The sequence below is a fragment of the Muntiacus reevesi genome, chromosome 15 (assembly GCF_963930625.1).
Source record: "Muntiacus reevesi chromosome 15, mMunRee1.1, whole genome shotgun sequence".
Lineage (NCBI taxonomy): Eukaryota > Metazoa > Chordata > Mammalia > Artiodactyla > Cervidae > Muntiacus > Muntiacus reevesi.
This window is the reverse complement of record NC_089263.1, coordinates 5,615,496-5,631,034: the sequence shown is the minus strand read 5'-3', so window position 1 is coordinate 5,631,034 and position 15,539 is coordinate 5,615,496. Positions and strand designations below refer to the sequence as shown.

The 15,539-nt window shown below is 47.2% G+C and overlaps 1 protein-coding gene across 2 annotated transcripts in view; it reads right to left on the bottom strand.

The window, feature by feature from the left end:
* Positions 1-15,539, bottom strand: part of ADAMTS17 (ADAM metallopeptidase with thrombospondin type 1 motif 17) — a 388,819-nt gene that overhangs the window by 172,746 nt on the left and 200,534 nt on the right. For both annotated transcript variants that reach the window (XM_065906211.1, XM_065906212.1), the window contains exons 9-10: positions 5,605-5,745; positions 3,916-4,066 (exon numbers count right to left, since the gene is read on the bottom strand). In XM_065906211.1, coding sequence (XP_065762283.1) covers positions 3,916-4,066; positions 5,605-5,745 — 292 coding nt within the window. The remainder of the gene's footprint in view (positions 1-3,915; positions 4,067-5,604; positions 5,746-15,539) is intronic.

The window sequence follows — 15,539 nt, the reverse complement described above, 5'->3', positions numbered from 1 at the left end:
ATCAAAACAATATAAACCAATAGTCACGGGGACATCACTGGTGGTCCAGTGGTAAAGAATCCGCCCTGCAATGCAAGGGACGCAGGTTCAATCCCTTGTTGAGGAAGATCCCACATGCCACAGAGCAACTAGGCTTGTGCACCAGTCCTACTGAACCTGCACACCACAACCAGAGTCCTTTCCACCACATGGCATATCTAAGATCGGATGCAGCTAAATAAATGAATATTAAAAAGCAATAGTCATGTAAACAAGCAAATTATATAGCATGTTAAAAGGTAAGTTTATAAAAGCAATGTTTCCCCTTAGGGGATCAGGAGATCTGGGTACTGCAAAGGTGATGGGGGAGTTACCAGATGGCAAATTTATAAAGGGCAGTAGGCTTCCCTGAGAAGGTTATATCTGAGCAAACGAATTCAAAATGAGGGGCTCAGTCACATGCACAACTGAGAGAAGAGCGTCCAGGTAGAGGGAACAGCAGGAAGCACAGTGCATCCCTGCTGGGAGCAGGCCTTTCGGTTTGAGGGAGAGCAGGAAGGCAAGCAGAACCAGAACAGAGTAGGTGAAAGGGAGATAACAAGGGGATGAGGATCAGGAGGAAGGCGGGGTGGGGCTCACCCCAGCACAGAGTCAGTTTTGCAGGAAGAAAGGAACAGTTCAACATGTGTGCCTATCACACTGAACATCAACTGAAACAGACCTACAAGTGCACAAACAAGCAAAACGCTGGTCAAGTGAGCCTGAGAGTCCCAGGGTGGTGCCCGGGGCTCTCCGATGATCTGCCCCAGCCGGGGGCAACACTCCCCAAGGCCTGGGTCCCAGCAGGCAACTGTCTGTCTCCTCCGCCAGCACATCTCTGGCATTAGTGTAACCTCTTCTCCAGCATGAGAAGTTACTGCTTTCTAACTGGTAGAGTCATGCCGAAGGAGGCACCACCAGCCTTGTAAGCAGGACGATCAGCACCAGCTGAGGCTGATGCCCAGCCAGCTGAGCTCGCGGACACAACTCCATGCACCTAAGGAGTCGCTTCTGCTGAGACAGGCTAGGGTCTGGCACCTGGGCGCCTCTGCTGCAGTGCCTGCACCTGGACAAACGTCTGCTCGAGCAACAAAATACAAAAAGTACAAGGGACTAAAAACAACCACGTATATGCACAGTTGGAGCATATTGGTCAGCAAGATAGAGAACTGTTAGAGAAAAACCCAAAACAAAACCCAACTGCCACTTCTGAAGAGCCAGCAGCAAACACAGGGTGTCGAGAAGAAAGTCAGGGCACTGCACATCCCCCTGCACTCAGCACCACCTAAAGGGTGGGCCAATCACCTGAACCACCCCTCCAGCCCAACCCCTGGACACACTGCTCGCTCCAGATAAGGAACCCTCAGGAAGCGAGCAAGCATGGGAACCTGTTAGTTGTTCCCCCTGCTGCAGCAGGGGCCCCAATAAATAAAGCCTTGCCTGAATTTCTTGTTTGGCCTCTGATCAATTTCTATTGATTAAAGAGGCCAAGAGCTACACTGCTAGGATTTGGGGAGAAAAATGCCAACTTTGTTTTGGTATTGGTGGAATTCTCAGAGAAAAGGCAAGCAGGAAAGCATATTTCATGGTTCTTGGTGAGCTGCAGGAATAAACGCTCAGGTGCACTGTAACTTACAAAGCAAAAAGATCTCACTTTATGTAGCCATATTTTGAGCTTCAAGAGAGAAGCTAAGCTGATCATGACTTGCTGCTCTCTCATTGTCCTCTTGGAGCAAAAAGATGCCAACAAAGAAAATAAAATACCAAGTCACCTTCCTCTCCTTTGGAATCTGTCTTTGAATAAACAGAGCCTGCCTTTTCTCCTGCAGGAATAGTCACATCTGTGCTTGGTCTCTGGCCTATTCCTTTCTGACTGAGTGACCTTGGTCCATCACCTAGCCTCTACTTTTTATCTGTTAAGTGGGGTTCAAAGCTCCTGCCCTTGAGGGGTACAGTCAGGGTTTCATGTGACAATGCAAGAAAGAGTTTAGCCTGGTGGATCACGAGCCTCCAGGAGTTGTACACGCTTCCTGCCATCACTGCTGACCCAACTGGCGTGCAACAGTCTGGCTCCTAGAAGCCAGTATCTCAGGGCAGCCTGTGTCCAGCTCCCACCTGTCAATCCTGCTCGCCTGTGGGGCCAGTGCAGCCTGGTCTGCGGGGCAGGGAATACTCCACAGTGGGCAGAGTGGCCAAGGCATGTCCACTGACTCAGCTGGGTGCTTCCTTTTCTCCCGCTTGGGTGCCCGGGCACTCCTACCCTTCTTGAATGCTCGGGGTCCTCCTCTAGGATACCATGCACACAGATCTCCTGCTGCCACCGCAGCACCAAAGGGCCCTCTGAAACCTGCCCTCTCCAGGAGTTCTGTGCCATCACGAACTTTAAGTGCAGGCCTCTTGGCCAGCATATGGTACCTGAACAGTCAGGCCTTAACATCAAGGCAGATGGTGAGCGCTGGACACGGTGGCAGACCACTGGGGTTGATCAGATCCTGGGACTGGTCCCATCTTCCCAGGGAGGTGTCCTTCAGCCCAGCCGTGGCTGGATGTGAAACGGGAGGCAGCTTCCTGTTATCAGGGCCTGGAAGGGACCCTTGCTGACACCTCCACAGGGGAATGGGAGAGAAAGATTCTAGACAACTCTGCGGATAAACGCCTTTGAGGAAACAGCAGGCAGGAGGCGCTGGCCTGGTCGTGGGGCACAGCCCTCTTCCACACCCTGAACAACGACAGGCAGTGTCCCCCCTGCGGATTCTACCCAGACTTCCTGAACCAATTCACACACAGCCAGGAAACGCTCAAGAGGCAGCAGCCCGCCTCCCGGGGTCCAGGCTGACCTGCTGGGCTGGCCAGGATCCCGCCCGAGGTCTCATTCTGAAGGCATAGTCCCGGGCTATCTTGGAGTTGCTCCCATCCTGAGTTCTTGCTCTGGGTATCTGCCCAGCCCTGCAGGCTGCCTCCCTCAGACTAGATACTGCCCTGAGCTCCAGGCCGACTGCCGCTGGGTGGCTCCTGAGTCCCACTCATCCCGAGCTGGTCCTCCTGCCCCACAATGACTCTGGCTCTGCCCCTCTCCTGAGCCAGCTGCCAACTTCCGGCTGGACCGCAGGCTGCTCTGGCCTCCTCCAGGGACTGCAACACATCCTTCTTGGCGCACTTCCACCCACAGAAGGAGCCCTGCTATCTGCAGCATGGTCAGAAAGTGTGTGCTCTGGGGGTGAACAGACTTGAGTCAAATCCTCCCTCTACTTACTTCCTGGCCAAGCCATTCTGAATGATCAGTTCACCCCTTTCACCCCTGAGGCTTGGTGTTACCATCTGTACCCTGGGTAGAGTAACCTGGGGAGTCTGTGGTAATCGTTCACTTGGATCAGGCATGTTGGAAGCTTTAGGGCAAAACACGTGGGCACTGCTCAGAAAATGATAACATTTTAATGGGGCTATTTAACACTGTTATCATATAATCAATTTATCATTTGCTAAATGCTCTCCGTATGACACCCTCCAACATCCAGCAGTTTTTAGCTCTCTTCTATATCTGTGAGGATTTGGTATCAGGCAAAAATGAGGAACAGACTCATTAACTCCAAGAGGAACAGACTCATTAACTTTCTTCTCAGTGTCTTAGTATTACAAAGAAAGAAAGACCTCTATATTAAAAAACAAAACAAAACAAGATATTAGGCTCTTAGTGTCAGCCGTAATTCTGAACCACTTGCAAAGCTGCCTGTGTAAGACAGTATGTGTGTGTGCATGTGTGACTCACACTGGGTGCTCCGTGCATGCATGTATGCATATACATGTATATATGTGTGTGTGGAGTGTAAATACCTGTATCTACCAATAGAAGCCAGATGCTCCTGCCCGAGCCAGCCCTCCCCTCCCGAAGCAGCTTACCTCCATGTTTCTGCAGAAGGTGGCATTGGTGCCAAAGAGGATCTGGCACTGCTCGTTGGCACTGTAGTGCATGCCTGGCAGCTTGTGGGGCAGGCGCACCGCGTGCTGGCTCCTGGGGTCTGTGACCAGCAAACAGGTGCTGACTTTTGACCTGAAACAGCCAAGAGGATAGTTGGTTTGCAAAGGTACCTCCCAGGTTTTTGTTCTACTCTGCCAGTAACTAAGCAGCAGTACTCTCCAAGTCATTTATGGGGAGACGACCAAGCACCGGACACAGGACTACACCTTTGCTCTTTTCCAGATAGCTGAACACAGATCTTTACTCGGGAGGCCACGAGAGCGGGGCAAGAAGTGGCCCGGGCATATCACCCACATAGCAATGTATTTTTCTTGGGGAGTCTGAGTGCTTTCTTGGATGAAAATGCTTTTGAAATAGATTGCTATGATATGTTCTCAGAATGAATCAAGAAAAAATTGGAGTTAGGGTTATTTTGCTTTTAAATAAATAAGCAAACAATCAAGGAGGCAAGCTTATTTCCAATTCTGCAGACTTTCTTAGGGGCGGGGTCTGTCAGGTTCTGGACACTGGCTAGTCCAGGTGCCCTACCTGGCCATGAAAGCTGGCTGGTGGCACACCGTGCAGAAGACTTGAGGATTTCAAGCAGGACAGAAATGTTCCGAGATGTTGAGAATAGCTCTGACAAACAACTGGGGGGTGGTATGGCTGAGGCTCCTTTAGGAGTTAAATACTTAAATGCTTTTATTTTTCAATTCCTAAAACAAGGCAGATGGTAGGAAAAAGAAAACCCAGCCTCTTGCCAAGATTCTTCAAGAAAAGAGTTGCATGCACGCAATACACACAGGCTGACTATATTAAAACTAACAAGGCCATTTTTAAGCCCTTAGTTTCCCAGCTACAGGAAACACCATAAAAGAAGACCCAGGATGGGGACAGAAGCCAGAATGATCCCTTTGATCCTCTGTCCTGAGTTCACTGAGCACTCCACTGTGTTACAGTCCTATAAAGCTCTGTGTATAGCAGAGACTCACTGATCCTTTCCGTCTCCGTGGTGGGTACAGATGATGCAGTTAAGTGGTAAAGCAATTGGGGTCTGCCTGTCAAACCTATAAGTTCAGCCCTGAGGTCCTGACACTAAGGGACGCACATAGTACTTGAGTACAGACTCTATTTGACAAAGGTCTGACATCAGATAGCTAATTCTTCCACTGAAATCTGAGAACAGAGTAAGACAGACACATTCTGGAATGAAAGTGGTTCTGAGATAAACCCGTCCTAGCCCCACATGTGAGGAAGGTAAAGCCGGCCCTCCTCCCAGCAAATGGACTTCCATCCAGGGAAGCAGTCTGAGCTTTGGGGAAGCATCCAGTTCTATAGCAGCCAGGGGGGCCACTGGGGTGGTGCCCACTCATGGTCAAAATAATGAAGAGAAGTGAAATAAAACTTTGACAGGATATGGTCACTGCATTGACATTTCTGTCAATAAAATTTGTGACCAGCAGCAGGGTGGCCAACGTCATACCAGACACACGCCTGGAAGGAAGTCTCTCCAGCTGAACTGGAGGAGATTCACTTCTGCTCCTACTGGCTGATACCCCGACTACTGTGCTATAGGAAGTATTGTAGCACGTTCTACTGTACTGATGGTACAGAACGATTTGAGGACTTACTTGAGGAAGTTCTCGAGGTCATCTCGACTGCAGGAGGACCAGGAGAGGTCGCTGGGGCTCCGGCCTTTCACCCACTCTCCCGACATGATGTGGGACCTGCCAGCGCAGGAGGAGTGGTCATCGTCGTGGTTCATCCCCAAGCTGCCCGAGGGAGAGGGGGAGAGGGCGCTCATTACAGGCTTCTCATCTCCTGGCCCGGACGCCAGCACCCTGTGCCCACCTAGATCACAGCTCAGTCACACACAGTAGCACAGGAGACGCCTGCTTCCCTGCCATTCTCAGAGCAGACCGCGAGTCACGAGCTTAAAGAGAAAGAGTGAGGGTGATGACTCGCTTACTCAGTGAGCGGAAACTAATCGACCATGTAACCAACAGCATTCACCTAACAAATGAATGATAAATGAGTGAACCAATTATATTAAATGCAATATTAGAGTTCTTCTGATGGTTAGACTTGCTTTTCTACACTAACATATCCCAGTGTAATGCTTCAGTATCTCACTGCCTGCAGAGAAGTCACTATGCTAAGGGCTGGTGCCAGCCAAGACTCTGACTTATGAAAACTCATGAACACTCATGGCTTTTGATTCACATCACTATACCTGGGTCCACCAAGATCAGATCTATCTCCTTCCCCACCCAGTTGTACCTGGAAGAAAACAGGATGCCGATGTAGATGAGGGAGGCTAACTGTAAAGTAAGCGGAACAATGGTCTCAGTTCACAAACAAGCTGGCAGTGAGGGGAAGCTGAAGAACAGAACACCCGAGATCAGATGGCTCACCATCTGCTGACCTGTGACCTCCAGGGCAAAGAGTGCGTAAGGGTTGCTCACTCTTTGTCAACAGCCCTGTGGAAAACGCATACGTGCTCCTTCCTTCAAACATATTTAAGAGAGGTTTCTCAAGGGCCAGAAACGGCCTAGAAAGAGAAGATACAATGGGGCATAATAAGCCATCAAATCAGCCTGGGAGAGGAGACAGACCCAAACAGAGCTGACTATGCCAAGAGGTTGTAAACGCGCCTCTGCAGCCTTATTTCTCCCAGTTCTCCTCATGTGCCTCCGGCCATCTTTCATCAGTTCTTCTGGGTTCTCACTCCACTCGGTTCTCTCACCACTCGGTGTTCCTGTACAGAGAGGCTACCTTGGCCACCCCCACATGAAACTGGGGAGCTGACCCCGCTCCTATCGCTGGAACAACAGGGCCTGGCACCCGAGCTCCTGCTCCAGGTGAGCAGGGCCCCCTCTGGTCACCCAGCGGGTCCGTTCCTATAGTTGAGGGCAGGCATACCAAAGGTGAACTGAATTTATACTCAAAGATATCTATAATACTTGTTATTTCAATCAATACATGTGGTTACATGTTATGTTAACCAGCGTAATATGAGCATAAAAGTAAAGTTTTCATGAAAAGCAATTTAGCTAGAAGCTAAACTAGGCTGCTGCCAAGCTGGGTGTGGGCAAGACAACAGTAAAAGTTGAGGAAAAAATCATAAAAATCTGCCCTTAGACTGTTTCACAAGGGTCTTTCAAGGTCTGCTGAATCTAAAAAAAGAAAAAGAAAGACACTGAACTCAAGCTCATCACACTATAGTTGTGGTTTCTGTGAGGAAGGTGATGGGAAGCCCAGTCAGCTTCCCTCAGAGAAAAGGCTTTTGTCCCCACCACAAAATTGGTGACAAAATGAATGTTTTCATTACTTAAGTCAAAACAAAATGGCCAAATGTTTAAGAACCTAAGTATAATTTCTTTGCATTTCCCCTCCTGACCCAGTTTTTCGGTTAATGGCTCAGCTGACCAACCACTACCCTGCTATCCTGTCAGACAGGAAGGCTTCTGTGGTGCCGCCTAAACATTGGCGCCCCCTTCCCCTCAGTCCAGGCCTCTCCTGCCAAACCTCTCCCTGAAAAATGACTGCTCCTGGGATTTCCCATGGGCTCTTCCACCCCACCAGGTGCCCTCAGCGCAGCTTTCCATCCCAGCCTGTCCACCCATGACTGACACAGAGCAAGTACTCTATAAATGTTTATCAAATGGATTAACTATTTGATGCAGGAGAAAACATCAAAAAATTGGAGGATCCACATCCACAGTAGCTGTGCTGGTCTAGGGCAGCGGCCTGCTCAACGAAACAATGAAAACCATCTCTGGGTAGATGCAATCTTGTTTTCCTGCCTCAATGCCAGGAATCCATCCAATTACAGTTAAGTAGAGAGCCTAGAAATGATCAGATACATCTGACCAATAAGGATAATTTTCCAATGGTATTACTCAGGTTTTTACTTTTTTTTCCTGCTTGTTATCTGTGGCTCAACTGATAAAGAATCTGCCTGCAATGCGGGAGACCTGTGTTCGATCCCCGGGTTGGGAAGATCCCCTGGAGAACAGAAAGACTACCCATTCCAGTATTCTGGCCTGGAGAATTCCATGGACTGTGTAGTTCATGGGGTTGCAAAGAGTCAGACACGACTGAGCAACTTTCACTTCACTTTTCATACCTTTATCTATACACACACACACATATATATCCATCTCTTTGTTTCAGGAAAGAGAGGAAATGACTGCAAAAGATATTAAGTCACCTTAAATTTGATTTAGGGTTTGATATGATATCTATAAATAAAACAAGTGATAGAACTTTCAAATGGGTAGATCTGAAAATGTTGATGACTTCCAGGGAACCCTGGTGTAGAGGTTACAGAAAGAGAAGGTCTCATGAAAAAAGTGGCTCCAAACTCCATCACTAAGGACAAAGTGTGAGCACAGAACATGGAGCAGGTCAAACTGTGTCATTGCCCCCCTGGAGAATCCAATCCCAGGGAGACTCAACCCGGGATCCTAACCCCCCTCCCACATCCCAAGCTGGGACATCCTGAGCGGCCCCCAGATGCTCCTTGCCGTTTGGGAAACAACAGTCGGAAGACAGCCAAGCCCTGGCAGAATGGCTTTGCCACGTATGGAGGAATGTTTCACTTGTGACTTACTTCTAACTTTCTTCCCCGTGGTCAAGCTGCTTATAAAATCAAAGAGGTTCTTTCGCCCATATGCCAGACTCCACTGGCCAGAGACCTGGTCTCTCTGGAGACAAAACTATGTCCACCAAAGCGCTCAGGAAAGCTGACTGTGCTCTTGACACCCATATGCCCACAGGGCGTTGTGTTAGTGGTTCATGGTGCCAGCCCCCAGAAAGGGACTTCCCTAAGGAATGTTCTAGTCAGCAGGATCAGCGAGGAGTGCCGTTCTCAGGTTTCTGGAGCTTGCCTCGAATACAGATGGTGCTGGATCTGGTTTAAAATGTTCAAATGCTAACTAAGAGCTTCACAAACTTACAGTCTGAGGAACTCGCATTTAGGTGGGAGTTTTGAAATTTGAGGGCTACATAAACTACAGTTTAGGCTATTTTTAGTTCAAGTTAAAGATCACTTGACTGAAGAAATTTCATGTTATTTTAGGTTGATGTCTGTGGTAATATTATGTTTAACAGAACATGTAGCATTAAGCACACACAGCAGCTTTAACCCTTAGTGACTGAGATTAAGGACACAGATGGGTCTCATGGCACATGTGGTCCAGATTTATCAAACACAATGACTTCATGGCCTTGAGTAGACTTTATCTTAAGACAAAAGAACACGGTGCTTCCAAATCTGCTTCAGGAAATCCAATATATACCATGTGGGAATTCTGAAAGGCAATGCACCCCCCTTGCTAGCTTCACTGAAATCCTGGAAGGCGTAGGACATACTAGGTGTTCTGGGGCTGGTACCCGTGCCTTGTGGAAATTTCAGTTTTACCTGGTTCAGAGCCTGTCTCGTGGACGCTTGGGTGTTTTGATGTCAGGTTTGTGACCTGGGCTGCCTCCCTTTATAGTACTCTAGGCTGGGTTTGTGAAATAAGTGCTTGGGCGGAATGAAAGACCCCAAAAAGGTTCCCATGAAGGCAGTCTCTCCAGGGAAGGGGTTGAGGCTGGCTTGAGTCCTGCTTCAACTGTCCCCAGGGAACACTGCCTGCCGGTCCCTTTTCAATAAATGTTTACTATTTGAAATAACAGGAAAGGCCCACAGCAGTTTCCAGGAGATCATTACTGTTGATTAATAAAATAATAATAAACACCTCCAACATTTACTCTAGAAGGGAAATTCTTTACTACCACTACCTATGTGCCAAGAACCAGACTACCCTCAACCTAAAGCTACTCAGAAACTTTACCTTAAAGGATTAAAAGTCACCAGGGGTACCAGGCTGCACTCATTTATACAGGTTGAACAATAGGGTTGATTGTCATGATCATCAATAACCCCATTTACAGGGAACACAGAATCCATATTCTCTCACCTCAGAGAAGTTGTTTTTATTTTTATACAGGAAACTGAGCTCATCAACTTGCAGGGACTCAGGAACACTGCAACTACTAGAGTAGACCTAGGGCCTCCACCCTAGGTCCCCAGAATACAAATAATCCCCAAACACCATGGAGTTCTGAATCACTAATGGATAAAGAATAGCCAAAATAACGTTGGTGTTACGTGCATTTTGCTAAAAAGGATAACAGCATAGTAGGTGAAAATGGATAAGAAGCATCAGAGTGTACAGTACTTAGATAACCAGAGTACAGAATCAAAAAGCACTCATGTTCTTGAGTTTAACAGATGGGATTTTGATGTCAGTTATGTGAGTCACGTCTGACTTTCCCTCAAAGTAGTCTTGCCTAGGATGTGCATGTGTGAGTGTATAAACATATACATATACCTACACACACAAGATCCATTTCAAATGGGCTTTAAACTTTTAATTCAAGTAACTGGGATGAAAGAAAAAGAGAAAGAAAAACGAAACAAAGCACAGGTGATTCTATCCCCTACTCGGGTTAATGAGTGTGCATGTGTGTGTATAAGTGCAAGCATGCATGTGACCACGCACCCTTGGGAGGACAGAAGAGAGTCGGCCATCTGCCCTTCTCTCAGGGTCTGGAGGCCTCTCTCTGTGAGAACAGCATCACTCTGAGGGTGACTCTGACGCTTCATGAAACAAAATTTTCACCCAACAAGGGCACAAGGTGTGGAGTCTTGATGCATGAAGTTCAAATTTTGTTTGATGCTCAGAGAAACAGCTGTCACTTCCAACAGTGTTGGGGAGACTGGGGTGATGAACTTTAGACAGGCTGTGTCTGGTGTCTGACGTGGCGCTTCCAAAGTGATTTTCAAAGATAATTCTGATGAACTATTTTCACCTTTCATCCTTATTTTAGAACCTAACTGCACAACATGCGGCGACACAGGGCTATTATTTTATCCGAGTGCTTTCAATTTACATCACCGCTATGTCTCTACAGCCTCCGGATAGAACAGGGAAAGGAGTGACCATGTCATTTCCCTCCTTCTTGATGAGCACCTTTTGGGGCTACACAACTGGAGTCATCTGCTTGAGGTCACATGCCAGGTTAATCTCAAAACCACTGCTCTGGGCCCCGTGAACAACAGCAGACACCATGCCTCTCAAGGCCGAGGCTTCCCCTGTTCAAACTCCTTTTCTCCCCACGTGCCCGCCCCGACTCTGCTTGTACATCTACACGCATGCTCTGATTTTCTAATAGTTTTGATGAAAATACATAAATAGTCAAAGAGGATGGTATGAAACCCCCCTTTTCACATATAACTGGAGGGCTGTATTTGAAAGGGCCTGGCTTGGTGTCAGACTGACCTGGGTGAAAATTTCAGCTCTGCCTTGAGAGAGCAGTGTTACCCCTCTGAGTCTCTGCATCCTGGTCTATGACTGAATAGGGCTCATGGTACTTAATGTCATTCATTCATTATTTAACAAATAGGCTCAAATGCTCTGACTAGACACTGTGCCAGGGGCTGGCACGGGCCAGAACCCTGCATCCATGGAGTTTACATTCTGAAGAAATGGAGATGAGGGTGATATGAGCCAGCAGACACTAAAGAGCCTGGCGAGTAGTGGGCTCTGCAGGACAGGAGGGTCTTGCTGCTTCTAAGCACATGCCCGAGTGAAGGAAGGCTGGCTGCACCCAAGCTGCAAACTCAGGTGCCCTCAGAGAGCTCCAAGTTAAGGAGGGAGCTGAGAGAGGCCACAAACAAGGGGAGGGAGGATCATGGCCAACAGAACAGTATCTTCCCAATCCTATGCCTTTAAATTCCATTTCTCTTCTGCAACAAGCTAACTGAATAGAACCGCCTGCTCTAGCCAGTGTGGCCCAGGAACTCAGAGAATGGGACCCCTGGACAGAGGCTTCACAGAAGCCATAGCAGCCCATCTGTTCTTGGCAGGTGGTCACCCGTCCAGACGGCTGGGAGAACAGTCACGGTCCACACCATGCACTGCCTTCAGAGGAAGAGGCTGCTGGCGATGGCCTGTGGTATCGCCCCCGGTCCTCGTCTCCCAGCAGCGGGCCATACTCCTGTTCAGCTACCGGTGCACCCAGCATCTGGGGTGGTGAAGACTTGCGGGACACAGTCCCTGGGGCTGCGGCTGGGTCCTCTCAGCAAGAAGCTGTCTTGGCCCAAACAGCTCCTACTGGCTCACCAGCCCCTAGACGAACGTGGTCGGGACACAGACGGTCGCGTCCTCCCCTGCTCCACTGGCTCCCAGAGCAGGCTGGGCCCATGGCAGGGCTCAGTTAATAGCTGTGCAATGACACAGGCACAATCGCCTAGGTCGACACAGCAGCTGACCAGCACACAGAGCACAGGCTGCCCTTGACGCCCCTTCCCCCACAGTCTCATTGGCATGAGGGGAGGGGCCCCAGTGCGAACACACGAAAACCCAGAAGCACCTCCTCGGGGGCTCCTGGCCTCTACCCGGGACACCTCCACTGCTCAGAGCATTCCAACAGCCCATCCAGCGCCAATGAATGCAAACGTCTGTGTTGTGACTTTCATAGACTTGAAGTCAAATGACAACTGCAAATTTTACCAAAAAAAAAAAAAATCCATACACCCAAGTTGGTTTCTGACCTGGGAAAATATTCTATAGACGTGTGGAGGGGGTGTCTGAAGCTATTTCCAGGTAGAAATTCCAAAGAAGTTTAGAATGATGGCTACACTGACAAAATAAGGATACAGCCTCCTAAGGTAAGTGACTATTTCACAGGGGACAATACTGATTCAGATGAAAATGGTATAGGGTATAAAGAAAAAACTGCCTCTATGAAGGCATAAGAAATAAGTCAATTCTTCTCTCCTTTCTTTAATCTTTTTGGAGAACTTTACTCTTCCATGTGATTTTGGTTTATCAAGTTTCATAAGAAGTCCTTTTAGTTTGGGATTCATCCAGCCTGGCATCTTGCATGATATAATCTGCATAGAAATTAAATAAGCAGGATGACAATACACAGCCTTGTCTCACTCCTTTCCCAATTGTGAAGTAGTCAGTGGTTCCATGCCCGGTTCTAACTGCTGTTTCTTGTCCCGCATACAGGTTTCTCAGGAGACAGGTAAAGTGGTCTGGTACTTCTACCTCTTTAAGACTTTTCCACAGTCTGTTGTGATCCACATGGTCAAAGACTTCACTGCAGTCAATGAAGCAGAGAATGTTTTTCTGGAACTCCATGCTTTCTCCACGACCCAACGAATGTCGGCAATTTGATCTCCAGTTCATCTTTGAAACCCACCTTGTACATCTGGAATTTCTCAGTCAGTTCATGTACTGCTGAAGCCTAGCCTAAAGGACTTTTGAGCATATTTTCAAGCATATGTTGCTGTTCATTTGCTCAGTTGTGTTAGACTCTTTACAACCCCATGAACTGCAGCACACCAGGCTTCCCTGTCCTCCACAATCTCCTGGAGTTTGCTCAAATTCATGTCCATTGAGTCGGTGATGCCATCCAACCATCTCATCCTCTGTCACAGGTAGATAATACCTGCCCTCAATTTTTCCCAACATCAGAGTCTTTTCTAGTGAGTCACCTCTTTGCATCAGGTGTCCAAAATATTGGAGCTTCAGCTTCAGCAACAGTTCTTCCAATCAATCAGGGTTGATTTCCTTTAAGATTGACTAGTTTCATCTCCTTGCTGTTCAAGGGACTCTCAGGAGTCTTCTCTAACACCACAGTTCGAAAGAATCACTCTTTGGCACTCAGCCTCCTTTATAGTCCAACTCTTAAATCCATACATGGCTGCTAGAAAACCCATAGCTTTGACTATAAGGACCTTTGTTGCCACGTTTTAATACACTGTCTAGGTTTGTCAAAGTTTTTCTTTTCTTCCAAGGAGCAAGTGTCTTTGAATTTCATGGCTGCAGTTACTGTCCTAAGTGACTTTGGAGCCCAAGAAAATAAAGTTCTGTCACTGCCTTCATTTTTTCCCCATCTATTTCCCATGAAGTGATGGAATTGGATGCCATGATCTTAGTTTTTGAATGCTGAGTTTTAAGCCAGCTACTTCACTCTCCTCTTTCACCTTTATCAAGAGGTGCTTTAGTTCCTTGTTGCTTTCTGCCATTAGGGTAGTGAGATTATTGCTAATTCTCCCATCAGTCTTGATTCCAGCTTGTGCTTCATCCAGCCTGACATTTTGCATGATGTACTATGTATAGAAGTTAAATACACAGGGTGAAAATATATAGCCTTGATGTACTCCTTTCCCAATTTTGAACCAGTCCACTGTTCCATGTCCAGTTCTAACTGTTGCTTCTTGACCTGCATACAGGTTTCTCAGGAGGCAGGTCAGGTGGTCTGGTATTCACATATCTTAATTTTCCACAGTTTGTTGTGATTCACACAGTCAAAGGCTTTAGCATAGTCAAAGAAGCAGTCGTAGATGTTTTTCTGGAATACCCTTGCTTTTGCTGTGATCCAACAGGTGTTGGCAATTTAATCTCTGGTTCCTTTGCCTTTTCAAAATCCAGCTTGAACATCTGGGAGTTCTCAGTTCATGCATCGCTGAAGCCTAACTTGGAGAATTTTGAGTGTTACCTTGCTAGCATGTGATATGACAGTAATTGTGCAGTAGTTTGAGCATTCTTTCCCATTGCCCTTCTTTGGGGTTGAAACAAAAACTGACCTTTTCCAGTCCTGTGGCCACTGTTGAGCTTTCCAAATTTGCTGGCATATTAAGTGCAGCACTTTAACAGCATCATCTTCTAGGATTTGAAATAGCTCAGCTGGAATTCCATCACCTCCACTAGCTTTGTTTGTAGTAAAGCTTCCTAAGGCCCACTTGATTTCACATTCCAGAATGTCTGGCTCTAAGTGAGTGACCACACCATTGTGGTTATCTGGGTCATTAAGACCTTTTTTGTATAGTTCTTTTGTGTATTCTTGCCACCTCTTCTTAATATCTTCTGCTTCTGTTAGGTCCATACCATTTCTGTCCTTTATCGTGTCCATCTTTGCATGAAATGTTCCCTTGGTATCTCTAATTTTCTTGAAGAGATCTCTAGTCTTTCCCATTCTGTTGCTTTCCTCTATTTCTTTGCAATGTTCACTTAAGAAGGCTTTCTTATTTCTCTTTGGTATTCTTTGGAACTCTGCATTCAGATGGGTATATCTTTTTCTCCTTTGCCTTTCGTTTCTCTTCTTTGCCCAGTTATTTGTGAGGCCTCCTCAGATAATCATTTTGCTTTGTTGCATTTCTTTTTCTTGGGGATAGTTTTGGTTACCGCCTCCTGTGCAGTGTTGCAAACCTACATCAACAGTTCTTCTGGCACTGTGTCTGTCAGATCTAACTCCTTGAATCTATTTGCGAGCATATGAAATGAGTGCAACTGTACAGTAGTTTGGCCATTCTTTGGCATCGCCCTTCATTGGGATTGGAATGAAAACTGACCTTTTCCAGTCCTGTGGCCACTGCTGAGTTTTCCAAATTTGCTGACATATCAAATATACAAACTGGAATCAAGATTTCTGGGAGATTTACCAACAAACTCAGATATGCGGATGATACTACACTGCCACTACAATTTCAGAAAGTGAAGGG